The sequence below is a fragment of the Microcaecilia unicolor genome, chromosome 2 (assembly GCF_901765095.1).
Source record: "Microcaecilia unicolor chromosome 2, aMicUni1.1, whole genome shotgun sequence".
Classification (NCBI taxonomy): Eukaryota; Metazoa; Chordata; class Amphibia; order Gymnophiona; family Siphonopidae; genus Microcaecilia; species Microcaecilia unicolor.
In genome coordinates, this window is record NC_044032.1 from 121,955,924 (window position 1) to 121,982,663 (window position 26,740).

The 26,740-nt window shown below is 42.9% G+C and overlaps 1 protein-coding gene across 4 annotated transcripts in view; it reads right to left on the bottom strand.

The window, feature by feature from the left end:
* POLK (DNA polymerase kappa) overlaps nucleotides 1-26,740 on the bottom strand; it is a 238,105-nt gene that overhangs the window by 45,388 nt on the left and 165,977 nt on the right. For all 4 annotated transcript variants that reach the window (XR_003940991.1, XM_030193266.1, XM_030193268.1 and 1 more), the window contains exons 9-11: nucleotides 24,037-24,203; nucleotides 21,761-21,793; nucleotides 11,505-11,601 (exon numbers count right to left, since the gene is read on the bottom strand). Coding sequence is in view for 3 of the 4 variants with exons in the window: in XM_030193266.1 (XP_030049126.1) it covers nucleotides 11,505-11,601; nucleotides 21,761-21,793; nucleotides 24,037-24,203 (297 nt within the window). In the remaining variant the exon portion in view is untranslated. The remainder of the gene's footprint in view (nucleotides 1-11,504; nucleotides 11,602-21,760; nucleotides 21,794-24,036; nucleotides 24,204-26,740) is intronic.

Below are 26,740 nucleotides of genomic sequence, written 5' to 3' on the forward strand. Positions count from 1 at the left end.
GTACAGCTTACCTAATCCTAGAGAGAATGGGAGTCACTCTTGAAATATTACATGTATATATCACTAGAACAGTGGTTCTCAACCTTTCTTCGGTTGTGACACACCTGACAGACCGTGTTTATATGTGTGACACACTGAAAACTACATTATGTGGCTGAGCAAAAAAGAACCAAAATATTATTTACTGTAGTTTAAAGTGATACAAAGGAAATATAAACTATTCTTAAAAGAATGTACACTTTTAATAAAACTGTTAATGAAAATTATTGCATTTGGAAGAGCATTTTCAATAAAAACTTCCAAACACTGAGTGGCGAACAAAGAAAAATTTAACTTGAAAAACGTCTATTTCTTTGGTTCAAAAATTGCTTTTTTCTAGACGTTTTGTGCTCAGTGTGTTTTTCTTTTGGGAAAAAAACTGTCTAAGAGAAAAATGTCCAAAAAACAGACACTGGGATGTATTGGGGGGGGGGGGGGGGGGGGGGGGGCAGCACTCTTAGTAGACTGCCCACACCGACATCCCAGCAGAGCAGTGGGGTAGTCTAGAAGGCACTGCAGTGGACTTCACATAAAAGGTCCCAGGTACACATCTCTCCATAACCCCCTTATATTGTATGGTAAGCCCTCCAGGAACAGAGAAAAACCTACTGTAACAAGCTGTGCACCACTACAATACCCCTCAAACTTGCAGGTGTCACCTATATGTAGGTACAGTAGGTATTTAGTGGTTTTTGGAGGGCTCATACATTCTACCAGAAGTGGTACCAGTTAGATTGGGATATGGGCCTGGGTCTCCTTCACAGTCCACTGCTGCTCTAACAAGAATGGCCATCATATTTGAAGCTGACACAGAGCCTGGTATGTACTGTCATTGTTACTCTTAGGTGGGTGGGAGGGGGCTAGTGATCACTAGCGGAGTAAGGGGGTGGGAGGGAGGGGGAGTAAGAGGCATTAAGCCTTAATCCCTCCAGTGATCATTTGGTCATTTAGGTCACCTTTTGGTCACTTAGACGTTAGTGAAATAGGTCTAGCCAAGAAGCCTTAATTTGGCCCTAGACATTTTCGTTTTATTTCATTATTGCAGAAAAACATGTCTTTTGGTGCCTCCCATGTCCTGCCCAAAGCACACCCCCGACATGCCATCCCTTGAAATCTGGATAACCTGTGGAGAAAAAAAGTCTAAAATTTAAGTGTCAAAAATTGCAACTTACATAAGTACATAAGTATTGCCATACTGGGAAAGACCAAAGGTCCATCAAGCCCAGCATTCTGTTTCCAATAGTGGCCAATCCATGTCACAAATATCTGGCAAGATCCTATAAAAGTACAAAACATTTTATACTGCTTATCCCAGAAATAGCGGATTTTCCCCAAGTCCATTTAATAATGGTCTATGGATTTAGCTGTCTAAACCTTTCTTAAACTCCGCTAAGCTAACCACCTTTACCACATTTTCCGGCAACGAATTCCAGAGTTTAATTACACGTTGAGTGAAGAAACTTTTTCTCCGATTCGTTTTAAATTTACTATTTTGTAGCTTCATTGCATGCCCCCTAGTCCTAGTATTTTTGGAAAGCATAAACATCTACCCTTTCAACTTCACTCATTATTTTATAGACCTCTATCACATCTCCCCTCAGCCGCCTTTTCTCCAAGCTGAAGAGCCCTAGCTGCTATAGCCTTTCCTCATAGGGAAGTCGTCCCATCCCCTTTATCATTTTCATTGCCCTTCTCTGCACCTTTTCTAATTCCACTATATCTTTTTTGAGATGCGGTGACCAGAATTGAGCACAATATTCGAGGTGTGGTCGCACCATGGAGCGATACAAAGGCATTATAACGTCCACATTTTTGTTTTCCATTCTTTTCCTAATAATACCTAACATTCTATTTACTTTCTTAGCCGCAGCAGCACACTGAGCAGAAGGTTTCAACGTATCATCAATGACAACACCTAGATCCCTTTCTTGATCTGTGACTCCTAATGTGGAATCTTGCATGACATAGCTATAATTCGGGTTCCTCTTTCCCACATGGATCACTTTGCACTTGCTCACATTAAACGTCATCTGCCATTTAGACACCCAGTCTCCCAGTCTTGTAAGGTCCTCTTGTAATTGTTCACAATCCTCACGCGATTTAACTACTTTGAATAACTTTGTGTCATCAGCAAATTTAATTACCTCACTAGTTACTCCCATCTCTAGGTCATTTATAAATATGTTAAAAAAGCAGCAGTCCCAGCAGAGACCCCTGGGGAACTGCACTAACTACCCTTCTCCGTTGAGAATACTGACCATTTAACCCTACTCTCTGTTTTCTATCTTTTAACCAGTTTTTAATCCACAATAGAACACTACCTCCTATCCCATGTTTAACTCGCCTACAATTAGCGTGCGCTAACCATATAGGCGCCTATAGTGATATTGTAGGCAAGTACATGGTTAACGCGCCTATAATGCGGCTTAGTAAACAGGGCCCTAAATCAAAGATAAATTCACACTAAACTTAATGCAACATCAAGATTTTTTAAAATATATTCTGGAGTCTATACAGAGCAGAGCTAAATGTATCCACTTACAGTTTAGCAAAAAAAAAAAAAAAAATATATATTTATATTTATATATATATATATATAAATTCTGATTCCACTTCAATAAAAGCAGCACAAAATCCCTCCACTGCCTACTACTTTGTGAAATAACACAAAATTTCTTTGTAGTGAACCTTTCATACTATAACAGCACTAACTTTCAAGATGCAAACAGTAGAGGCGTGCATTCATGAGCATGCATTTGGTTCATTTGGGTGCCTAAAAATATAAAGGATATGCAAATCACTTGTGGACACATATATCTGTAAATTAATTGGCACATTTTTAAGTTGTTAAACGAACATAACAAAATGCCTGAAAATTGGGAAAATTAATTTTAAAAAACCATGAACCACACTTATTTTTGGCCATACACACCCCTTAACAAATAGCAAAAACTGTACCTTTAAAAGGACAGAACTGCAGCTGTACAGCAAAGATACTTACCTGTAGCAGGTATTCTCCGAGGACAGCAGGATGAATGTTCTCACATGTAGGTCAATGTCCGACTCGGCCCAGGAAAAGGCAAATTTTTCCCAGCAAAAATAAAAAAGTTTTGCCAGAGTCTTCTGGCACGTATGAGCGGACGACTTCCCGCCCGTTGCATGAGCGTGCCTCTTCAGTTTAATCAAAAAGCATAGAAACAAACTAACAACAACTCCAAAGGGCAGGTGGCCGGGTTTGTGAGAACAACCAGCCTATGTCCTTGGAGAATACCTGCTACAGGTAAGTATCTTCGCTTTCTCAGAGGACAAGCAGGCTGCTTGTTCTCAAATGTGGGGTATCCCTAGAATCCAGGCTCACTCAAAACAATGAACATTGGTCAATTGGGCCTCGCAATGGGGAGGACATAACATAGATTGACCTGAAACCGTAAACAACTAACTGAGAGTGCAGCCTCGAACAGAACAAAAATGGGTCTAGGGGGGTGGAGTTGGATTCTAAACCCCGAACAGATTTTGTAGCACTGACTGCCCAAACCGACTGTCGTGTTGGGTGTCCTGCTGAAGGCAGTAGTGAGATGTGAATGTGTGGACTGACAACCACGTTGCAGCCTTGCAAATCTCTTCAATGGAGGCTGACTTCAAGTGAGCCACTGATGCAGCCATGGCTCTAACATTGTGAGTTGTGACATGGCCCTCCAGAGTCAGACCAGCTTGGGCATAAGTGAAGGAAATGCAATCTGCTAGCCAATTGGAGATTGTGCGTTTTCCGATGGCGACTCCCCTCTTGTTGGGATCAAAAGAAACAAACAACTGGGCGGACTGTCTGAAGGGCTTCGTCTGCTCCACGTAAAAGGCCAATGCTCTCTTGCAGTCCAAGGTATGCAAACTGCTTTCACCAGGGCGGGTATGAGGACGGAGAAAAAAATGTTGGCAAGACAATTGACTAGTTGAGATGTAACTCTGAGACCACCTTCGGCAGGAACTTAGGGTGCGTGCAGAGGACTACTCTGTTGTGATGAAACTTGATATAAGGTGCATGCACTATTAAGGCCTGAAGCTCACTGACCCTACGGACTGAAATAACAGCCACCAAGAAAACGACCTTCCAGGTCAAGTACTTCAGATGGCAGGAATTCAGTGGCTCAAAAGGAGCTTTCATCAGCTGGGTGAGGACGACATTGAGATCCTATGACACTGGTGAAGGTTTGACCGGGGGCTTTGACAAAAGCAAACCTCTCATGAAGTGAACAACTAAAGGCTGTCCAGAGATAGGCTTACCCTCTACACATCGATGATAAGCACTAATTGCACTAAGATGAACCCTTACGGAGTTGGTCTTGAGACCAGACTCTGATAAGTGTAGGAGGTATTCAAGCAGGGTCTGTGTAGGACAAGAAAGAGGATCTAGGGCCTTGCTGTCACACCAGATGGCAAACCTTCTCCATTTGAAAGAGTAACACCTCTTCGTGGAATCTTTTCTGGAAGCAAGCAAGACTCTGGAGACACCCTCTGAAAGACCCAAAGAGGCAAATTCTGAGCTCTCAACATCCAGGCCGTGAGAGCCAGAGACTGGAGGCTGGGATGTAGAAGCGATCCTTCGTTTTGGGTGATGAGTTGGAAAACACTCCAATCTCCATGGTTCTTCGGAGGACAACTCCACAAGAAGAGGGAACCAAATCTGAAGCAGCCAGAAGGCAGTAATCAGAAACATAGTTCCGCAGTCTTGTTTGAGTTTCAGCAAAGTCTTCCCTACTAGAGGTATGGGAGGATACGCATACAGGAGGCCTGTTCCCCAATGAAGGAGAAAGGCACCTGACGCTAGTCTGCCATGGGCCTGAAGCCTGGAACAGAACTGAGGGACCTTGTGATTGATCTGAGTGGCAAAAAGATCCACCTAGGGGGTGCCCCACGCTCGGAAGATCTTGCGGGCTATGTACATGTTCAGCGACCATTCGTGAGGTTGCATTATCCTGCTCAATCTGTTGGCCAGACTGTTATTTAATCCTGCCAGATATGTGGCTTGGAGAAACATGCGACGGCGTGCCCAAAGCCACATCTGGACGGCTTCCTAACACAGAGGGCGCAATCCGGTGCCCCCCTGCTTGTTGGTGTAATACATGGCAACCTGATTGTCTGTCTGAATCAAAATGATTTGGTTGGACAGCCGATCTTTGAAAGCCTTTAGAGTGTTCCAGATCACTCGCAATTCCAGGAGATTGATTTGAAGACCTTTTTCCTGACAGGACTAGGCTCCCTGAGTGTGAAGCCCATCTACATGAGCTCCCCACCCCAGGAAGGATACATCCGTCGTCAGCACTTTTTGTGGCTGAGGAATTTGGAATGGGCATCCCAAGGTCAAATTGGATTGAATCATCCATCACTGAAGGGAATTCTGAAAGTCGGTGGACAGTTGGATCACATCCTCTAGATCCCCCGCAGCTTGACACCACTGGGAAGCTAGGGTCCATTGAGCTGATCTCATATGTAGACGTGCCATGGGAGTTACATGAACTGTGGAGGCCATGTGCCCCAGAAGTCTCAACATCTGCCGAGCCATGATCTGTTGAGACGCTCGAACTGTGGACACCAGGGACAGGAGGTTGTCTACCCTTGCCTCAGGAAGATACGCTCAAGCTGTCTGTGTGTTCAACAGAGCTACAATGAATTCCAACTTTTGAACTGGGGTGTGAGATGGGACTTGGAGTAATTGATCATGAACCCCGGTAGCTCTAGCACTTGAACAGTCATTCGCATGGACTGTAGAGTACCTGCCTCTGAGGTGCTTTTCACCAGCCAATCGTCGAGATAAGGGAACACATGCACTCCCAGTCTGCGTAGCAATGCTGCGACTACCGCTAGGCACTTTGTAAACACTCTGGGTGCAGACGCCAGACCAAAAAGCAGTACACAGTAATTAAAGTGCTGTGTTCCTAGCCAAAATCGAAGATACCTCCTGTGAGCTGGAAATATTGAGATGTGTGTGTTTAAGCATCCGTTAAGTCCAGAGAGCATAGCCAATCGTTCTCTTGAATCATGGGAAGAAGGGTGCCCAGGGAAACCATCTTGAACTTTTCTCGGACTAGGAATTTGTTAAGGGTCTAGGATGGGATGCATCCCCCCTGTCTTTTTCTGCACAAGGAAATACCTGAAATAAAATCCCAACCCTTCTTCCCCTGGTGGAACGGGTTCGACCGCTTGGGCCTTTAGAAGGTGCGGAGAGTTTTGGATTCCAGATTGAGGGTGTATCCTAACCAGACTATTTGAAGAACCCACCAGTCGGAGGTTATGAGAGGCCACCTTTGGTGAAACAATATCAACCTCCCCCCAACCAGCAAGTTGTCCAGTATGGACACTTTTATTGAGGCTATGCTTAATTGGAGCCAGTCAAAAGCCCATCCCTTGCTTTTGCTGGGGAGCAGTATGGGCCTTAGACACACGCTGGGGCTGAGCCTGGGCAGGCTGCTGAGAAGCAGGAGTGTACCTACGCCTAGGATAGGAATAGGGAACACTCCTCTTCCCCCCAAAATACCTCCTAGATGAGGAGGTAGTAGCAGAAGATGCCGAGTGGGAGAGAGAATCCATAGCATCATTATGCTTCTTGATCTGATCAACAAGATCCTCTACTTTTTCACCATAAAGGTTGCCCCCCGGCAAGGAACATCCGCCATTCACTGCTGGACCAAATGATCCAGGTCAGAGACACGCAGCCATGAGAGTCTACGCATCACTATACCAGCGATCCTGGATGCTACATCAAAAGTGTCGAACGTACCCCTGGCCAGGAATTTTCGACACGCCTTCTGCTGCCTGACCACCTGGTGAAAAGGCTAGGCTTGCTCCGGAGGGAGTGCCTCAACCAAGCTAGACAGTTGCCTTATCAAGTCCCGCAAGTGAACGCTCGTGAAGAGCTGGTACGCTTGAATCTTGGCAGCGAGCATAGCGGCCTGATACGTCTTCCTCCCAAAAGAATCAAGAGTCCTAGCTTCTCTGCCTTGGGGCGCCAAAGCATAGTCTATAGTACTCCTGGCTCTCTTGAGGGCAAAATCCACCACCATAGAATAGTGGGGTAACTGAGACCTCATCAATCCTTGTTCACCGTGGATCCGATACTGGGATTCAGCTTTCTTCGGGACCTCAGGGCCAGACAGAGGGGCCGACCAGTTTCACATAAGGACTTCCTTCAGTACCTTATAGAGTGGGACTGTCACAGCCTCTTTAGGTGGAGAAGAATAGTCTAGGACTTCGAGCATCTCAGTCCTGGGCTCATCCTCAACCTTCACAGGGAAGGGAATAGCCGTAGCCATTTCCCGGACAAAAGAGGAAAAGGAAAGACTCTCCGGTGGAGATAGTATCCTCTCTGGTGGAGGGGAAGGTTCAGAGGGAATCCCATAGGACATCAGAAGAAAAGTACCTGGGATCTTCCTCTGACTCACATGAACGCTCCTGCTCAGTATTGGATAAGACCTCTGTTAAGGTACTCTGACACTGAACCTGCCTTGACGCCGAGGAACGATGTCCTCGATGGCGATGTCGAGAAGCCGACACCCGGTCAGACTGTGGCGAAGCTCCCTCCACCGACGTCGAAGGAGAGTTGACCTGGGTGGCAGCCGATGCCGAAGGCGGCACAGCGGTCGGGGACCTCACCGCAGGAGAAGGGCTAGACACTGCTGCAGCAGATGGTACAGAAGGCGCAAGCACCCCCCGACACCGAAGCTGACTGACGTAGCATTCCCTCCATAAGTTCTGGAAAGAAGGCCCGGATGCGCTCGTCGAGAGCCACCATCGGAGAAGTCTGCTGGGTCAGTGGAACAGGCGGTGTCAGAATCTGTGGAGGCTCGGGAGCAGGTACCGGGCTGCTAGGAGACAAGGGGGAGCGATCCTCTCGGTGCCGACGCTTCTTGGGTACTGACTCTCTCAACGCCCCGGAGCTCCCAGTACCGTGTGTCGAAGGAGAACGATGACGGTGCTTCTTCGCCTTCGTTCAACGCCCGTCATCGAGACTCCTTGGTACCGATGAGGACGTGGAATCCTCACGTCTCCTCAGGGCCGGGTCCGACGAAGGTCAGTCCCGGGGGGCCTGCATAACAGGAGGCCTTGAGGCAGGTGGAGACCCACTCGACGCCTCACTGTTCCCAGTGCGAGTTGGTCTCTCAACAGCCATTACCTCTCCTCCCAACGTCGACGCTTTCGATGTCGACGCCGACCTCGGTACCAATGTCAATGTCGAAGGACCGGACCGAGCCCCAAAAAACCTTTTCTCGTTGGGCTTCTCGAGACGCTTGGGTCCATTTCTTCGTATGAAGACACAGACTACAAGCGGCTGGGCTATGGTCGGGCCCAAGGCACTGGATACAACAAGAGTGGGTATCGGTACCTGAGATGGTCCGGTTGCACCGAGTACAACGTTTGAAGCTGCTGGGTGTCTTTGATGACATGGAAGGGAAAATGGCTTTGGCAAAATCAAAAGACGCGATTGTGCCTGTTAAAAGAAAAAGGGCACAAAAAATTAGGGAATAACCCGGCCGCGTCGAAAAAACAAAGGAAACTTTAAAAGGGGACAAATTACTAAAAATATACTACGGGAACTGTTTTTTTTTTTTTTTAAGTGATAATAAAATAAAATCAAGAAAAAATAGGAGAAAAAAAATACTAACGAAGACTCTTTCCTGGGCCTGAGAGGAGCGCAGAAAAAACCTACCGCACCTCAGTGTAGAGAAAAGAAACCTGAAGAGGCACGCTCACGCGACCTGCGGGAAGTCGTCCGCGCATGCGCGGTGCGAGCTGTTCACGCCAGAAGACTCTGGCAAAACTTTGTAATTTTTGCTGGGAAAAATTTTCCATTTCCTGGGCCGACGCGGACGTCGACCCACATGTGAGAACAAGCAGCCTGCTTGTCCTTGGAGAAATCATCAATACACTTTCTGTTGGAAAAGCTGAACAAACTGTTATAGACCCCAACACAGAAACTAGATGCCTGCACAATCCTTCAACTTGATCACTATGCAAAGCACAGACCAACCCTCACCAATTACAGAACAATTTCCAAGATCCAAAACTTGGAAATGGAAATCTCAGTAAGTCATAGCCTCTGTGAGAAGTACAACAAAGCAGAAATAAAACTAAACCTGATTTTATACAGTACTAAATACAGCAGAATACAAAGATATAAGAAATGCATATTCTTAAAAATGATGTGTTTCAAAGCACTAAAAATGGTGGGGGGGGGGAGGTTTTCCTACTGTTGTGTGGGCAATTTATCTATGTAACAGGGGTGGCTCTGATCCTTTTCCTGCCCTTTCTTCTCTTAGCTTCCCTTTCACCTGCTCTCTCCAGCTCCTCTATTCTCACCTTTTATCAATAATTCATTTACCTCTTTCTTCTTACTACTTCCCCAGCACCTGCACATCCTTCTTTGTTTGACCCTATCTCTCTTCCTCACCTTACCTTTCTATGCCTTGTTTTAAATGCCTAAGCTCATTTTACACATCCCCCCACCCAGCTGCCTTTCCCTCAGTGCCACACAATGCCTGAAACCATACTCAATCTGTGTCCATTTCCACCATCCCCAAACTCCTTTTCAGTCACATCATGGGATGCCCAGTTCCCCTAGTCTCCACATAATTGACAAATCTCTGCTCTCCCTTGTCTCTCAGTCCTCTCCTAATTTCAATCCTGAAAGTCATTTTTATGAAAGGTGGTCATTTGCCATTCCTGGGGTTCCCTTTCTGCAACAAGACCACTGCACCAGGTTTACACCTTCCCATGCCCCCCAGGCTAACCCCACCTCTCTCAAACCCCATCACATTCGCTCCACCTCTATGAATATGCGCTCTTTCTCCTTTTGATGCCACCATATCCCCCTTTAAAACTTACCCTCTTTCTCCAATAATCATAGGTGACAGAAGGAGAGAGGATGGAAGCAAGGCTATCTGTTTCTCCTCAGCCAATAAATAGCAGTAAATGTGGCAGCAAATGGGGTCAATATTCAGAAGAATTTAACCAGGCAGAAGAGACTCCTGCTCAGTTCAACCCCACTGAGCAAACTGGCTACTGATATTCAGAGGCACTTAACTAGTTAGTACCGCTGAGTATCTCTGCTAACCGACCATCCCCTAACTATGGGCAGGCTGCGGACAGAGTTACAGGGCTGAGTGGCAACTTTGCCAGTTAGTGGTGATATTCAGTCCACTAATCAGCCAGTAACCGCATAAAGTAAGGACAGCAAAACAGCTGTCTTAACTGTATGTAGCGAATTAACTAGGCACCAATCTGAATATCGGCCAGTGCCTGGTTAACTTTCAGGTTTGCAGACATATCCAGATATTCAATGCTGAGAGCTGCACATGCCCTGGCACTGAATATCCTGGATTAGGTCAGCCTGCAGCTAGAAGAGGCATGCAAGCCACTTACTACCATGGGCTAATCCCCCCCCCCCCCCCACAAGGCTTGCAGCAATGATTACAATCATAGGGAGGGAGCAGGATGTAGTATTTCCAGCCTGGGCTGATGGAAGAGTGATTCTAGTGGACGCACAGGAAGGTTCAGCATGCTGTGTTGCTGACTGCCAGTGGGAGGGAGAGAGGGGGAGATAACACTAACAATATTTCCAGCTTCGGCTGATGGTGGGGTGAAACAGATATAAGGAGTGATTATGGGATTTCAAGTATCTGGCTCCATGCTTCCTGCACTCTTCAGCCTGAAAGCACACGATTATTAAGGAAAGCATGGGCTTGCTGTCTGTGTCAAATTTTGGGTGACACACTGTTGATTTATTTATTTTATTTATTTGTTGCATTTGTATCCCACATTTTCCCACCTATTTGCAGGCTCAATGTGGCTTACAATGTACTGTTATGGCATATGTCAATCCAGATTAGAAGATAGCAATTGGTGTTCCATACAGACACATGGATATCATAGTAAAATTAAACAAACAGATATAACCACTGCTCTACATGAATAACATGAATATTCATACACAAAATTTTATGAGTGAGTCTCTGCATGTAAAACACAGGTGACTATATAAAATAAGCATCCATAATAAGCCCTACAAGTGTATGAATTCTCACACACAAATTTACATCTGTTCTAACAGTGTAAATTTGTGCATGTATTCTGTAAAATGTGTGTACATCGAAACTCCATCCCTCAATCATCTAATGGTCCAACTGACTTGAAGACTGAAAGAACAAGGCCACAGCACAAATATACTAAATAAATTCTTTGCTTTGGTCTTTACTGAGGAAAATGTAAAGGAAATACCCATGACAGAAAAGCCAACAGAAGGCTTCTCCCTATTTTATTTATTTACAGTAACTTGATCTGTATTTGAAATGACTGCCTCATTTAGCACATTTGTTCTGAGAAATACAGCAGTAATGCAAAAGCAATGAGCTCAGACACAGGGGCTCTAGTACCAGAGAGGTTAAATAGATTGCAAGAGCAACCCAGCAATTTAATACCTTAAGTCCTTCTTTTAGCAGATCCTGAGCAAGATCACGGCAAAGTTCCTGGCACAGAGTATAGTGCTCGCTGGCTACGCTTATTTCACTGAAAGTTCTGAATGTGCAAAAGACAGATAAAATCAAATTTGCACGGCTTATAAAGTCATCAAAATAACAAGTTCTTTTGCTACAACACTGGTTAACTACATTTTCAATAACAAGCAGGCTATGTTACATCCTACAAATTATATCATATGGGTATGGGTAATGAACATATAGTTTATAGGTCCAACACATTAGGCACATCCATTCCAGAATGCTAAAAATGCACAACATATTCTTATTATATCACAACACTATGTGGGTTATGCCAGTTACAGAATTATGTTATGTACATTGGTAAAATAACAGAAACAATGGGTTTCCAAAGAACTTGAGTTTTTTGAGCAATATAGTAAATGTTCTTATGATGAGCATGCACTGTATTTTCTAAGTAGCAATAGATATTTCAAAAGGCTTTATTTTAAGTTGAGCCAACACTTTCACCTACTTTTCTTTACAGAACACCAGCACAAATAGCCAAAATGCACTTAAAAGTAGGATGTAATCACCTACTCTAGATCTATAGTTGGTGTAAATACTTGTGCCTAGTTGTGTGTTAGAAAGCAAAGCTACTTACCTGGAGCAGATGTTCTCTGAGGATAACAGGCATATATTCTCACATGTGGGTGATGTCATCTACGGAGCCTGGTGTGGACATTGCCATGGTACACTGTCACTTTCAAACTTTGAGGCCATGCCCCCCCCACTACGCATGCACGGGTGCCTTCCCACCCGTTGCTCGAGCGTGGGACCAACAGTATAATACTAAAGCTAAGAAGACAACTCCAAGGGGAGGTGGGAAGGAAGTGAGAATACATGCCTGCTATCCTCGGAGAATATCTGCTACAGCAACTTTGCTTTCTCCGAGGTCAAGCAGGCATGATATTCTCACATGTGGGCCTCACTAGCTTCCAGGCTCACAAAAATAATAATAATTTTGTGAACTAAGGAGAAAGTGAGCCTGGTGGAAAAAAGGGCCAAAGGGCGGAGTTGACATTCAAGTAGTAAAAAGGGATGAATGGAAACTGGCTTATTATCAACCCTACAGTGAAAAGTGCTAATGGCACTCAAGTGTACTCTGAGTTAATTTTGACCAGACTCAGGAAGATGGAGGCGGTACTCCATAAGTGTAGGAAGGGAGCACCTAGCAGGGTCGAGTGCTCTGGCTATACACCAGAGGGAAAATCTTCTTCACTTTAAACTATAACATTTCTGCATAGGTGTTTTTTCTACAGGCTAATAGTATTCTATATACTCATTCTGAAAGGTTTAAGGAATGTAAGTCTCTACAGGCTAATAGCATTCTATAGACTCATTCTGAAAGGTATAAGGAATGTAAGTCTATCAGGCTTATTTTCGAAAGAGAAGGGCGCCCACCTTTCAACACAAATTGGGAGATGGGCGTCCTTCTCGCAGGATTGCCCAAATTGGCATAATCGAAAGCCGATTTTGGGCGTCCCCAACTGCTTTCCGTAGCGGGGACAACCAAAGTTCCTGGGGATGTGTTGGAGACGTAGCGAAGGCGGGACTGGGGCGTGCCTAACAGATGGGCATCCTCGAGCGATAATGGAAAAAGGAAGGGCGTCCCTGACGAGCACTTCGCCGACTTTACTTGGTCCATTTTTTCTTACGACCATGCCTCAAAAAGGTGCACAAACTGACCAGATGACCACCGGAGGGAATCGGGGATGACCTCCCCTGACTTCCCCAGTGGTCACTAACCACCTCCCACCCCGAAAAAAACAACTTAAAATTTTTTTTTTGCCAGCCTGAAATGACATACTCCGGTCCATCGCAGCAGTATGCAGGTCCCTGGGGGGGGGGGGGGGGGGGGGGGGGGGGAGGTATGTGTGTGTCAGCAGAGGCATAGCGAAGGCGTGGACATCCTTCTTTCAAACATTTTGGACGTCCTGAACTGCCTCCCCCCACAGGGACGGCCAAATTTCAAGGGAGTGGAGGAGTGGCCTAGTGGTTAGAGCACTGGTCTTGCAATCCAGAAGTGGCCAGTTCAAATCCCACTGCTGCTACTTGTGATCCAAAATCCAAATAAATAAAGGGTGTCGGAGGCACAGCAAAGGCATGGACGTCCTTCTCACATAAATATCCAGGCATGGACGTCCTTCTCATAGAAACATCCAGATTTTGGACATCCTCAACTGCCGTCGCAGGAACGGAGGCATAGCGAAGGACGTCCTTCACCCACACTCTAAAAAAAAAAAAAAAGACGTCCCCGACGAGTACTTGGACGTTTTCACCTGAACTTGTATTTTTCTAAGGTTGTAGATGGCAATTTATTTAAGGTTGTAGACCGCTATTATACATGCAGCTTCTCTGTGTGATGAAGCCGTCTTTGGCATGCATGCTTGGCTGCTCTGCACTGGCTTCCACTCCTTAGGAAGGAAATCGTGTGCAAATGAGCTAACAGTGAGCAGCTTATTTGCATGCGATTTCCTTTATGCATGCCCGTTCCTTTCCGAATCGCTAAGGAATCGGTAAGGGAAGGGCTTTTTCCGTTCAGTTAGTGCATCAGTTAGTCCACTGCAGTGCCCTCTAGGGTGCCCGGTTGGTGTCTTGGCATGTCAGGGGGACCAGTGCACTATGAATGCTGGCTCCTCCCATGACCAAATGAGTTGGATTTGGTCGTTTTTGAGATGGGTGTCCTCGGTTTCCATTATCGCCGAAAAACGGGGACGACCATCTCTAAGGTCAACCATCTCTAAGGTCGACCTAAATGTTGAGATTTGGGTGTCCATGACCGTATTATCGAAACAAAAGATGGCCGCCTATCTTGTTTCGATAATACTGGTTTCCCTGCCCCTTCGCGGGGACATCCTGCGAGGGCGCCCTCAGGAAAACTTGGGCGCCCCGTTCGATTATGCTCCCCCACATGATTCACTACTAGGGGATGAGAAAGTGCGGGAAGATATTAAGCTCCATATTCAAGAATTTCGTCATTTTAATGACAATGGGGAGGTAACAGACAGTGTACCCTGGGATGCGCTGAAGGCAGTGGTGAGGGTTGCCCTTATCAAGTGGGGGCCCCCAAGAAAAGGGAAAAAGGGCAGCACTCGCTAACTTTGCACACACGTTTATTGCGTCTAGAAAAGCAGCATAAACAAAATCCTATGCCACAGCTATGGGAGGATCTTAAAAAAGTGAGAGGAGAAATAGCACAATTACAGATGGCAGAAGTTGATTTTATGAGAACTAAGCTTAAGCAACAATACTTTGAGTTTGCTAATAAATCAAGTGCAATGCTGGCCCGCTATCTACAGGCTAAGAGAGCAAGAACTCTTATTCAAAAGATGAGGGATGGTAGGGGAGGATGGCACTACGTTGATTCAGACATCGCAAAATGCTTTTTGAAATACTACCAAGATTTATACAATGCTCCTGAGTGCGAATCAGCTGTAGATATAGCTAGGTATCTGGAGCATGTTCTGTTAAAACGATTGAATGAATCAAAAAGTGCTCAGCTGGGGGAACCCATTAGATTAGGGGAGGTGCAAGGAGTGATAAAAAGGCTTTCGAATGGTAAGGTACCAGGGTTAAATGGATACTCAGCAAGGTTCTACAAATGCTTTGTGGAGGAGCTTGGGGACCTATTGGTGCGGGTGGGTAATGGGGCTTTGGAGGGTAATGGGCTTCTATGTCTGAGGCTGGGGTGACGGTTCTGCCTAAACCCAGGAAAAGACCCCACCGTATGTGGTTCATAAAGACCTATTTCACTTCTGAATGTGGACGCAAAGATAGTGGCTAAGCTCTTGGCAAATAGATTGGCTAGGGTGATGCTGAAGTTGGTTCATATAGACCAATCTGGGTTTATCCCAAGGAGGCAGGTAGGGGACAACATAAGGTGTACTCTCCATTTGATATGGGAGGCACAAAGATCCGAGTCTAGTACAGCTATGTTGGCCATAGATGCGGAAAAGGCTTTTGATCGGGTCAGTTGGGGGGTTTTGAGGGAGGTAATGAACCGCATGGGCCTGGGGGACAATTTTAGCACTTGGTTAGCAGCCCTATATGCGGCTCTGAAAGCGTGCCTTAATATTAACGGGGGTTATACCTCTTTCTTTCCAATTGGTAGAGGGACAAGGCAGGAATGTCCCTTGTCGCCCCTCCTATTCGCACTGTACATAGACCCTTTAGCAGAATTGATACATCACCATCTAGATATTCGGAGTATCATGATTGGGGGGATGGAACACTGTATCGCTTTGTTTGCGGATGATGTGCTACTATATGTTGTAGATCCTGAGCAGACATTACCTACGGTATTGCGGCTCCTTCAGGAATTTAAAAAGTATGCTGATTTAAGGGTTAATATGGATAAAAAGTGAACTGTTGGGAATTTCTTTAACCCACTTGGAGGAAAGTAGATTGAGAGCAATGTTTGCTTTTAAATGGGCCAAGAACAGCATTCGGTACTTGAGAATCCAGATCCCCAGGGACCTGGGCAGAGTGTATAGTTTAAACTATGGGAAGATCGTAGATCAAATTCGGGTGGAGCTAACCCGATGGAGGGGACTGTGGCTTTCCTTGTGGGGGCGAATGGTGGTAGTGAAGATGAATGTATCGCCTAGATTGTTATTTCTATTTCAATTACTGCCGGTGGCGGTTCTGAGACAAATACTCAAACAATTGCAGGACTTTCTATCTAAGTTTATTTGGGAAGGTAGAATGATAACACACAGCTTATTTGGATAAAGAATAATGCTACCAGGCCCACTGTAAATAGGATTGAGGCAGAGGAGTTAATATTGCTGTTCAGGATGTTCATGATATATTTCTTTCAGTTATTGTTTGCCCCTGCGTGGGTTTGAAGGGGATGGTTGTTTAATCTGTGCATATTGGCTGTTATAAAAATGTGATACTAAAAAAATTTAAAGAGAAAAAAAAAAAGATTGTGAGATACATTGATTATGTCGTATTAAAAACATGTGGATATCCAAACACCCCAAAGTTTATTCAGTAGGCTGTGTTCTTCATGTTCGTGGAAAATGCAAAAAGAAACAAAACTAATAAAATAGTCTTTTTCAAAATTGAGATTGAAATTTCCCTTGCAGTTTATTATGGTTAAAATAAAATGAATGAACACAATAAGAATGTAAAAAATTAAGAATAATAAAAATGACACAAAAATCATAAAAAATCATGAAAAGTGATGATAAAAGTGAATTTTGAATAGACAAAAAAAAGCCAAAATTGTAAAACATGAATATTTCAGTGATCTAGTTTAGTAATCCTTTATAGAAAAGACACTGCCTCTCACACCTTATGTTTCTGTACACAACATAAAGTGTGAATTTGCACTACGTAGGATTTTTCCCATGGCAAATAACATCATGGCATTCAATAAGGTCTCTCATATACACATTCTCTGTATATACACATTTTTTTAAATGTATAACAATTCTTATTTATGGATATTTTTACAGTATCAATGTATCTCACAATCTTATTCATATAGGATTCTCAGCTATAGGGGAGTGTATTATATATAAATAAATAAATAATTTTTACACTTAATCTTACAATTATCAAGATGACAACTAATTTTTAGTCTCATGGAAATGCACATTATATACAACCAGTCTCTAAGTTGGTGTATATATATATATATATATATATATATATATATATTTATTTATACACATATGCTTAGAAGGTTCATGTTTGTGTTTTTATTTCTTGTTGACTTGGGCAATCATACCAGATTTTAATAATAAGTGAGTCTTCTGCTTTATTCATAGGATGATATTTATATCTTTTGTGAAAATATTGTTTTAAAATAAAAATATCGTTTCACACAATCAGTTATACATCATAAGGTTAGTAGACCTGGTTGAATATCTATATTGTCTATTTGTTTTACCTTAGTGTACAACATCTTTTAGATAATTCTTTTTTATATATCTATTTGTTTTATTTTGGTATACAACACCTTTTTATTGATAATTCGTTTTGATATATGTTTTAGAATTTGTATCTTTTTTGACTTGTTCATATTTATTTATTTTAATGGTTGCTCTATATATATATATATATATATATATTTATGTATTGTGATAAAGTCACATCCAGGATAATTGGGTTAAGGCAGTTTCAGTCTGAAATACAAGTCCCAGAAGGCATTGCAGGCAAAAAGCCAGGGGTTCAGATGAAGAACCTGGACTGGACTCCTAGCTGCAATAGAGGAAGACATGGGTGTAAGCTGGCAGGATGTGTAGATTGGCTGCCACTAGGGGGAAAGAGAGATAGGAAACCCTGTGTGCAGGAGCTCATCATTAGTCTAATGCTCAACTCAGCTGGTATGGATGTGGGGGAAGCTAATGGAAGGAGAATGATTGGTTGTGGTAGCAGAAGCCAGGGATTGATTAGGCAGGTGGGAAGGAGTCCCAAGGGGAGAGAAGCAGTTGCAGGCTGAAAACCCTTGGGTAAGAGAGGTCCCTAAAGTACTGAAGCAGGCTGAAACCTCTTGGGTGTGAGGAAGTCCCAAAAGTATTTTCAGGCTGAAAATCCTTGGGTAAGGGAGGTCCCTAAAGTATTGAATTTACCAGTGAAGCTGATGCAGGGTGAAATCCCTTGGGTATGAGTCCCTAAAGTATTGAACTCTCCTGAAGGTAAAGAGAGTAGAAGGTAGAAACTGCTGCTTTGTGATTTAACTGTGATGATGAATTGAATGAACTGCTTCTATTTGGAATTGAACTACTGCTTATTGTGCACGGGATAAAGAGCCCAGACTGGAGCTGACTGTGAGCCTGTATTGAATCCTGATATGTGCTGATAGCCTACTGCTTAAAGGGGACTATTTGCCACACACTTTCAGGTGGCTTATATGTGCTTAAGATTGAAGGTGAATGCTGCTGTTGGAACTGTGTATCAGGTCTACTAGAAATCTGCATGGAATAAAGTCCTTAAGACTGAATTTGCTGGTGGACATTTATTTCTTGACTGTACCGGGAGCCTGTGGCTGGAGGAGATTGTTCTATCCTTGGCTGCACCTGGAGGGTCCTGGTTATATTATATATACTTTGTTTTCATATGGTCATATTTATATACATGTAGTTTTAAGCCATAATTTTTTTTATATATATGTGACAATCTTAGTATTCATATATTGTCTTATGAATAGATGGATTGATGGATTATTTATATGTGACATCTTTTTTTATATATATGTACAGAATTTTTATATCATTTTCTTAGACATGTCCTTTGTCGATTTTGATTATTATCTTTTTATCATATATCCTTTTATATGTTTTGAATACTATAATTTATAGACTCCTGAGGAAGGCACGTGAAGTGCCGAAACACGGCTGCTGTGTTGAGTTGTTTCTGATTTTCTTGCAATAAAGAATTGATTTTCACCATTACGTCTCCTCCAGTCTTTGAGAAGAGCCTACCCTTCCTACTCCCTGCTTTAGGTAAGGAGTTCCAAATTTTAGTGCCTTGATATGAAAAGTTAGTGGTATGGATTGTTTTGTAGGTTACTTTCTTACAATTCGGGAAATGTAGAATAAGATATTCGTTAGATGATTTAGAGGAATTACGTGAGGGTAATTCAATAATGTTGTTCATGTATATTGGGGCAAAACCATACAAAACTTTGTGAGTGAAGGTACGTAGCTTGAATGATATTCTGTCTTTATTGAAAGTCAATGCAAATCATACAGAAATTTCTTTCCGATCTGACGAAGAAGGGCAACCTTCGAAAGCTAATCTAGAAATGTATTAAGTTATGTCCAATAAAAAAGGTATCATCTTATTTTCTTTTCCGTGTTTTATTTTGTTTTATTTCTATTGATTACCTTTAAAGTGGAATAACACGGCTACCACACCTCTCTACTGTAATGGTTAAGCACGTTTAGAAGGATATTATCATCAACAGTGTCAAAGGCAATGGATATATCAAATTGGAGTAATAATATTTTATTACCAAAGCTAAGTTCTCATCTAAATTTAGCTAGGAGGATGGTGAGAACAGTTTCAGTACTGTGAGAAGGTCTAAAACCAGATTGTGAGCTATGCAAAATGTAGTGAAGTTGGAGATAGTCCATTAGTTGTTGCGTGACTAACCCCTCCATTACCTTTACCAACAATGGGATTGAAGTCACTGTTCTATAGTTAGAGACTACACTTAGGCTGGATTGGGTATTATTCAGTATGGGAGTCAAAATAATGTTGCCATTTTGACAGAGGAATAGGCCGTGAAATAGCATTAGGGTTAGGACAGCTGTTGTAGTTGGTGATTCAATCATTAGGAATATAGATTGCTGGGTGGCTGGTGGATGTGAGGATTGTCTGGTGACTTGCCTGCTTGGTGCAAAGATGGCAGACCTCACACGTCACTTAGACAGGAGCCAGCTGTCTTGGTACATGTGGGTACCAATGACATAGGAAAATGTGGGAGGGAAGTTCTGGAAGCCAAATTTAGGCACTTGGGTAGAAAGCTGAAGTCCAGATCTTCCAGGGTAGCATTTTCAGAGTTGCTTCCTTTTCCAAACGAAGGACCCAAAAGACAGGCACAGCTCCAAAGTCTCAATGCGTGGTTGAGACAATGGTGCAGGGCTGAGGGATTTAGATTTGTTCGGAACTGGGCGACATTCTGAGAAAGGGGGAGACTGTTCTGAAAGGATGTGCTCCACCTTAACCAGGATGGAACCAGGCTGCTGGAGCTAAGTTTTTAAAGGAGGTAGAGCAGCTTTTAAACTAGAATGGGGAGAGGGGGGACGCAGACAGTCATGGTTCGGTGTGGAGTATACTTGAAGGATACTATTGAAACAGGACATTTAGTGAATCCCAGTAGATAGGTTTCAACAATGCTGAAAGTAAGCCAGTTTGTAGATCAAAGGAAAAAACACAATTTGAAGTGCGTGTATACAAATGCTAGAAGCCTGAAAAATTAGATCGGAGAGTTAGAATATATAGCACTAAATTATGATGTACAAATAATAGGCATCTCAGAGACTTGGTGTAAAGAGGACAATCAATGGGACACTGTGTTAACAGGGTACAAATTATATCGCAATGATAGAGAGGATCAAATTGGAGGGGGGGGGGGGGGGGGGGAGGTTGTGCTATATCTTAAAGAGGGAATTGAGTCAAATAAAAAACACATTCCACATGATACAGATAGCAGCGTGGAATCATTATGGATAGAAATTCCATGTGTGAAGGGAAGGAGTATTTTTGTAGGGCTGTATTACCGTCCACTGGTACAGAAAGAACAGATGGATGGAGAAATGATTACAGAGATTAGGAAAGCTGGCAAATTGGGCAATGCTATAATAGTGGGTGATTTCAATTATTGACGGTAAAATTATGGTCTTACCTGATAATTTTCTTTCCTTTAGCTGCAGCAGATGAATCCATCTACTGGTGGGTTGTATCCATCTACACGCACCGCCAAATTTGATGTTAACGCAGAAGTACACTAATTGCAATGTCAGCGTGTGACTGAATAGCCAACACACAGGGAATGTCTCCACACACTGGTGTGCATATTTTGCTGTTAATGCACACTACGTTTGAGTGCTAAGCTGCATTAAAAGCAAATTGCAATGCCCTTTAGTAAACAGGTCCCAGTGTCATTTAAGAACAATGGTATTGTATTTCTGGTTGACTATATCAGACCAGAATAATTTCAGATTTTGTGGTTTAAGCTACCAATTTGTTTTAACTGCTGATTTCAGATAAAACTAGTGTTTCTTCCTCTGCTGTTTGAAATAAACTTATTTTTAAATATCTCACAGCCCATAATTTTACAATATCGGACTGCATGGATTTCTAACTGTTGTTGATTTGGAAAAAATGGGTTGACAAAAATTCGGAAAAGTGTTCTCAGCCAAGTGAATGACTGTACTGGAATTAATTGCCAGAGAATGCTGTAAAAGTAGTTAGCTTAGCAGGGTTTAAAAAATTTGGGCAAGTTCCTAAAAGAAAAGTCCATAAGTCATTATTAAGATTGACTTGGGAAAATCCACTGCTTATTCTTGAGATAAGCAGCTCAAAATCTGTGTTTATTGTTTTGGGATCTTGCCAGGTACTTGTGACCTGCATTGGCCACTGTTGGAAACAGGATACTGGGGCTTGATGGACCTTCAGTCGGTCCCAGTATGGCAATGCTTATGTTCTTATAATCAATAGTAAGACAAAACATATATCACCTTTCAGTACTCATACTTTTCCTTTCCCCATCCCTTAAAAAAAAGAAAGAAAGAAAACATTTTAAATTACTTCAATAATTGCACTTTTAGAGGTAAAACATTAAAAATTCAAGATAAAATTTCTCTAAGTGGGATAGTTACCAAGGTGTGTTAAGGCAGTAACGTATGATATTTGCCTCTTAACATGCATTAAATGACAATATCATGCATTACACTAGTGTAGCTCATGCTAATTTCAGTCACCAAGGAAAACATAATAATGAGATGCAAAGCATGTAAATGCAAGTAAAACATCTTATCATGAAGTAAATTGAATAATGCAGCTTGTGTTACGTTCTTCCAGGAAAAATAATGCCAGGTCAAAGTTTGTATTATTATCCAGCCCAGAAGCACTGGGCCACTAATTGCACTCAGTTGCTCCCGGATGCCATTTGAAAGGGGCCAGACCATCTCATAGAAAGGAATGCTTCTCCCTCCTCCCCCAAACCCTCACCCTCTCAAAGGCCCCTACCAGGCCTACCTCTTAGAATCCCTGTGGTCTAGATGTTCTGGGGCAGGAACAATCCCCAGTCATTCCTGCCCTTGCTGGCACCGGGCTCAAGATGACACTGGCTATCCCTAGCAGTAGTCTCACAGTACTACCGCTAGGGTTCAAAACACTAGGCTGCTGCTAAAGATTACTGGCACCATTTTGTACCTGGTGCTGGAAGGGCAGGAGCGACTGGGACGGCACCTGCCCCAGACCACCAGTAATTTCTAACAGGTAGGCCTAGAGAGGCCTATGGGAGGGTACATCTTCAGGGTGGGCAGGGGAGGAAGAAGCAACTGAGTGCATTTCTGAGATGCTTTGGGGCCTTTACGTAGGGTAAAGGGTCATGGATTTGATATACCATCTTTCTGTGGGTACTACTAAAGTGGTTTACATATATTATATGCAGGTACTTTCTCTGTCCCTAGTAGGCTCACAATCTAAGTTTTTGTACCTGGGGAAACAGAGTGTCAAGTGGCTTGCCCATGGTCACAAGGAGCTACAGTGGGAATTGAATCAGTTCCCCAGGTTCTCAGCCCACTGCACTAACCATTAGGCTACTCCTCCACTCCCTTTAGGAAGGTTCTCTGTAAGCATCAAGGCATGGGTTATGGCATAATGCTCCCAGGGAGGATGAATAATGCAACTTGCAATAATGATTGCAACTTGCGTTATTCTTGTACCACAGGAATCAAAAAACTGCAGTACTGAGATGCCACGGATTAGTGACTTCTGCAGTAATCTAAGGTAAAATACGTCAACTTAGTAACTACCCCCTTAAATGTGTTTTTAGAGAAATGGTTTAACACATGTCCATAATGACTTCACAGTCAAAGACAAACTCAAAGTACTTTGTCTTCTGCCCCCAAATACTTTACTACTTATCTTTCACACTTTAAAATAACATTGGTCTCAAGGCAATACTCTCAGTTTTACAAATCCTTCTCCATGTCCATGCTTCCATTCTTTCTGTTGTATTCATATTCACATGATAGATCTCAGTGAACGGGTTCAGGGGCACAGCATCACTTACTGATATGCAAGATGGGGGAATCGAATGTTCAAAATATGGTTTTCTCTCCTGGAATGTGAGGTCAATCAAAGTGATGTATCGAAGTCGTGTTTTCACTTTTACTGTTTTTTTTTATAAATTTAAGTCAAAGTGTTCTTCCATGTCCTGTCTTATTTAGTATACTCTGCAGTCTTGTTTTACCTAACAGAAATCTACAAAATAAGGAGATTCTTTCTTTGTACCCTACCCACTGATATAAGGAAGAATCTCTGCCTCTTCCAAGACAAACCTTTAATCTGGGCTCTGATACATGGTAGGTTTAGGTTACCCTGTTCTGAATAGATTATGAAAGATCTGCTTAAAATATTGCTTTATTTTCATTAAAAAGTCCTTTAATTTAGTTAGCTTACTCCAAATAAATAAATAAATAAATAAATAAAATAGTTGTAGTGGTACACATTATTACTTTCTCACAACACACATTACTAGAAAGCAAGCATTTCTGCCACCGGTTAACTGTAGAAGTACCTTAATCTTTTAAATTCAACAAGCACTGTTCATTGCATTTCTTGTGAGAGGGATTGTGGCAATACATAAAGGTGATTAAAAAGGGGAGGCTGATGGGTTTTTGTAACTATTTATAAGAATTATATATTCTGTGTAAATATTAATTCTTCCAAGACAGTCAAGAACAATATTTAAAAAAGGGAGTGAAGAGATGGAAAGAACGCTTACTTTTCTATGTGTGTTGAACCCAAGCCAAGTGAGATATTTAAGAAGTTATGCCAAGAGGTCTCAGAAAAAAGAAGAGTCACCAGTGCCCTCTGCTGGTAAAGTTCTGTACAAGTAGTAATTCCAAGAGCTTTTAACATTTTTTCTGTTACTCTTCCTATACCAGGAACCTAGTCAAAGAAAATATGCAACTTATTATTACAGTAAAAGAAATGACTCAATTAAATTTTATATCTTGAAGAATGTAAATGTATTTTATGTCACACATATTTAATTCCTATTGCACAGTAGGTATCATTGTTCTTTGAATATGTATAACAATGCTATGATTTGAATTGACTAAGCAACACGGAGAAATTACTTAAGTGTAATGTTTCTTCTCTAAAGCTAGTACAAAAACTTAATTTATAAAGATGTTTTGAAATAGTGGTGTAGCTATAAATGATTTTTCAGGAAGGGCCCATGGTTAATGAGTAGGCCTAGGCCTATACAGCCTGATTTTATAACTGTGCCTATTTGAAGCCAATGTTACAAAGGAAATGCAGTATCTATCTGCCTCTATAAAATAAGCACCTAAATCCAGACCAGTCAACATGCAAATGCTGATGCACACATTTGCATCTGCTCTGAAATAGATACAGTATGTGGCATGCATGGACTCCCATATTTTATAAATTGCACAGGTACATTGCAACTCTGTTCCTACTCTGCCCAAATTACACTCCAGGAGATGTCTACATATGAGGCATGTATACCATAGGGCAATTTTTACTCTTGGAGGAATTCCGCGCAAAAATCATGAAAATCCTGCACAGTTTTTAAAAGCCTGAAGATGTTTCTACTCTCAATATACACAATTTGATCAAAAAGGCAAAGTTCCTCTATGCCCCAGGCCTGATCCCCCAGCGTTCTCCTTGCTCAAGTTTAATTCCCCTTCCCTGCAGCAGTTTGACTCCCCAGCTAGCTTGAACATTCCCCCTGACCCACAGCAATTTCAGTCCCCAGTATTCTTTGCCCACTCTCTAGCATGAACACTCCCCAGCTTTCTTTCCATCCCCCTTGCAAGACCCTTAGTTTTCTCCAGTGGCGTAGCCAGACTGCCAATTTTGGATGGGCCTGAACCCAAAGTGGGTGGGCACAAAATTTTCTCTCTACCCCCCTCCCCCAGCAAAATTTAGTCACGCTAATCAGATGCATTTGTCACACAGGGTAAAGTGCTGCTTTTCAGTGCATCAGATTTCAGAAAATAATTTATTTAATAGCCTAACACCCTTTTCCATGAGCTTTCAGAGGCCAAAACCTCCTGCCTCAGGTCAGTATAATGCTGTTACGGTATCCTTGCCTGACCTAAGGAAGGAAGTATTGGTCTCTGAAACTTCATTAACACAGGTACCATATTACTTTATCCTAAATTAAAAATAAAATTATTTTCTTTACCTTTCTTGTATGGCCATTTACTTTTTCTCATTGTGTCGCTCCCAGTCTCTAGATTCTGCTTTCCTTCGTTTTCGCTTAACTCTTCTGCCACGGTTTCCTGGCCATTTCTCATTTTTCTCTCCTTTTTCTTTGCTTTCTTCAATATTTTTCTGCCTCTCTCTCTCTGTCCTGATTTAATTCATTCTTACTATCCATTCTTTAATTTCCTTCATCTACTTATGGCTTTTCATCTTTTTCTCACCCTTGTTCTCCCCATGCCCCTTCCTCTTATTCTCCAGTCTTTCACTACTCTCCTTTTCCATCCAGCAGCTCTCTTCTTTCTCTCCCCATCCTTCCAGTCTCCCCTCTCTCTCCCCATTCTTCCAGTAGTCTCCCCTCTTTCTTTCTGCATCCTTCCGTCCAGTGTCACCTCTTTCTCCCTACCCTTCCATCCAGCGTCTTCCCTCTTTCTCTCCCCATCCTTCCATCCATCTATCCTCTCTCCTGATCCTTTCATCTAATGTCTCTCTCCCTCTTTCTAACCAGTGTCTCTGTATCACTCTACCCTTTTCTGTTCAGTGTCCCTTCTCTCTCCACATCCTTCCAGTCTCTCACCTTTCTCTCTGCATCCTTCCAGTCTCTCCCCTTTCTCTCCCCATCCTTCCATCCAGTCTCTCTCCCCATCCATCCGTTTTCCCTCTTTCTCTCCCCATCCTTCCATCTGTTTTCTATCTTTTCTCCCCATCCTTCCATGTTTTCCCTCTTTCTCCCCATCCTTCCATGTTTTCCCTCATTCTCTGCCATCCTTCCATCTGTTTTCCCTCATTCTCTGCCATCCTTCCATCTGTTTTCCCTCTTTTCTCCACATCCTTCCATGTTTTCCCTCTTTCTCCCCATCCTTCCATGTTTTCCCTCATTCTCTGCCATCCTTCCATCTGTTTCCCTCTTTTCTCCCCATCCTTCCATGTTTTCCCTCTTTCTCCCCATCCTTCCATGTTTTCCCTCATTCTCTGCCATCCTTCCATCTGTTTTCCCTCTTTTTCTCCCCATCCTTCCATGTTTTCCCTCTTTCTCCCCATCCTTCCATCTGTTTTCCCTCTTTTTCTCCCCATCCTTCCATGTTTTCCCTCTTTTCTTCGACGAGGCCCGCCCTGCATGCCAGCGCCAGCCCCCATTGCCGGCCACTGCTGCTTTTCCTGTTGAGCAGCAGGGCCGGCGCTACAAAAAGAAGAAGCGCTAACGGCGCTAAGGACGAGAAATGTAAAAAAAAAAAAAAAAAGCGCGGCACCGT